Consider the following 2,814-nt stretch of genomic DNA (forward strand, 5'->3'; position numbering starts at 1 on the left):
TTCAGACACACTCAACACTTTATTAGTCAAACCTGCAACAGATCTACATCCCTCACTCTTCCCATCTGATGATTCCTAACAGCTTTACTCCTGAAGCACGTGATCATGTGATCGAGGCACTAGTGTGAAGCACAGTGATGAAGAGGATGATGAAGCTGGAGTTTCAGTCGTCGTGTTTGAGCTTGCGGATCTTGCCCTGGTGTCGGTCGATCTCTCTCTGCAGACGCTCGATCTCCTTCTTGTGATGGTCGATCTCTTCTTCATGATGTTTCCTCAGAGCGGCCAGCTGCTCCTTCTCCTTCTGCCTGCAGGAGCACTTCATCATCAGATCAGACTGGGTTTATATGCCCTTCATGACCACAGATCCACCCCACACACACACACACACTTCCTGTGTTTGGGGAAGACCTCGAGAGTGCTGAACGTCTCATTATCTGAAGGGACACACTTATAGTGTAATAAAAATATGTGAGCTTTCTTTTTATCTGAAAATAATAAAATAATATTCTAAATGTTCACCTGATTTCATGTGTGGTGCTTCTAGTGAAGTACCATATTTTCCGGACTATAAGCCGCACTTTTTTTCATAGTTTGGCTGGTCCTGCGACTTCTAGTCATATGCGACTTATCCAAATTAATTTGACATGAACCGAGAGAAATGAACCAAGAGAAAATATTACCGTCTCCAGCCTGGAGAGGGCGCTCTATGCTGCCCAGTTCTCCTGTAGTTCTCCTGTAGCGCCCTCTCGCGGCTGGAGACGGTAGTGTAAACGTCACTGCTCATCTTTACACCAGTGAAACGTGCAAGAATTAGTTTTTCTTCCAAATTATGTGTAGAATCAAATTATTCTATTAATATTTAACTTACATTGGAAAGGTTTGTGTCAGCTCTCATGAGATCTCGGCAAAAGTCTCGTGATTCGTTTCCAGAACATGATGCATGATGGGATACATGAAGCCTGGGAGAGCGCTCCGGAGCGGTTTGGAGAGTGTGTGTGTGTGTTCAGACCCGGGACAGTCTTGTGCATTTAGAGAAGCGACTCTAATCTGAAGGAAGTGCAGCTCACTTGAAGTAGCGCTCCTCCTCCGCTGCTCCCTTCTTCCCAAACGCTCCTCCGGCCGCCCTCACCGACCCCCCCGCTCCTCCACCTTTACCTGCTCCTGCCCCCAGATCACCCAGCTGCACACACACACACACAGAGAGAGAGAGAGACACACACACACACACAGAGCAGTCAGACATCAGTGAGTGTATATGAGTTAGTATAGATAGAAGATTGAATAATTAACCTCACACAAGCTTCAGTGTTTTCCTGAATATCAGCGTATGAGAGTGATCACACTTGTGATGGAAATGTTATACAACAGTTCAACAAACACCGTTAGATTTCATACACAAGATTGTCTGTTATTAATCAGGTTTTTTTGCACATCTCAGAGACACTTCCCTACCTGAATGAATCTCTTTTAGAATCACTGAGTCAAAGATTCGTTTCTCAGTAAATCAGCTGTTTTGAACGAATCGTTTGAATGAACGAATGATTCAGTGAGTCACTCATTAAGACAGGGACTCGTCGACACCTGATGCTGGTTTTATCTTAATATTTAATGATCCACGACAGGCCTGAACCAGACAGCACTAAACACTTTTATTTTAAAATAGATCATTAAGAAAATGATTGTGATGCTCTGTTCACTATGATCTGAAGTTCAGCCGAGACTCAGGAGGAGCTTTTATACTCACGTGACTTTATAACATTTATAGTTATATTTGTTTATAATGTGGTTAGACGTGTTCTGTCCACATACGTGATTTATGCAATCTTCAAATGCATGAGGCAATATTGTTATTGTGGATTCTATCAATTAGATGTTCGCTCAATACACACATCTGGACATTAATCTACTGCGGGATTCAAACATGCGTGGCTCTCTTTAAACGAGGACTGAAGAAACACAGTCAACTTCATTCAAATTCAGCGTTCACACTGATCATAAGAGCAGCAGTCACGTGTGTGTGTGTGTGTGTGTTCTGAGCCTCAGCTCCTCATTAATCTTCAGTACCTGATCGGAGCCCATCCTCCGGAGCGGAGAGGTGAAGTATCCTCTCAGAGATCGCCTGAGCAGCAGTCGAGCCATCACTGATCCTCACTACTGAGCGGACGAGCAGATAATGTGTGTTTGTGCGGATCGGAGCACGGAAATAAAGGAGCAGAGCGAGACCGGAGCACACAGCAGCGCGGAGCGCATCAGCGCCGCCTGGCGGCCGGAGACCAGCTTCACTGCGCATGCGCAGAAGCATCCGCGCCGCTTCACACGCCTTCATTTTTTTTTCAGTTCCATCACACAAAGAATTAATGTGAACAGCAAAACATTGCACATCTCAAAGCATGCAAAATAACTGCAGCAACAACAAAGATTACAATTGAATACAAACGTACATATAAACAAATAAAAATAAGAAGACAAAAAAAGATACAAATGAAATAAATAAAAAATAAAAACTTTAAGGCAATTAGGGCAATTACATAAATTTGAAAAGCTTTAGAATTTGTATTGCTTTTAAAAGCTTCTTATTTTGTGATCTTATATTAGAAAGGGTTTCAAACTATATTTTAAGATCCGTGTTACAAAATGTAATATATGATGGTTTCTTTTGAAATACTTTTGACTTATGAATATAAAACTTTGCTAAGATAATTAACAGATTAATAATATACATATGTTTATCAGAAAAAGATGGGTTTTGATAACAAAGTAAAATATCTAAATTAAGGTTCTAAATTAAGGACTTTTTGTTTATTTATTTATTTT

At 41.4% G+C, this 2,814-nt stretch overlaps 1 protein-coding gene across 1 annotated transcript; it reads right to left on the reverse strand.

Moving 5' to 3' along the window:
* On the reverse strand, positions 1-2,246 carry LOC113119783 (ATPase inhibitor A, mitochondrial-like). Its single transcript, XM_026289439.1, has 3 exons — positions 2,065-2,246; positions 1,068-1,180; positions 1-305 (listed from the first exon to the last, which is right to left on the reverse strand). The coding sequence occupies exons 1-3, from the start codon at positions 2,137-2,139 to the stop codon at positions 164-166; spliced, it is 330 nt and encodes a 109-aa protein (XP_026145224.1). The 5' UTR covers positions 2,140-2,246; the 3' UTR covers positions 1-163.
* Between the last annotated feature and the right edge of the window lie 568 nt (positions 2,247-2,814).

Source organism: Carassius auratus, chromosome 19 (genome assembly GCF_003368295.1).
Source record: "Carassius auratus strain Wakin chromosome 19, ASM336829v1, whole genome shotgun sequence".
Classification (NCBI taxonomy): Eukaryota; Metazoa; Chordata; class Actinopteri; order Cypriniformes; family Cyprinidae; genus Carassius; species Carassius auratus.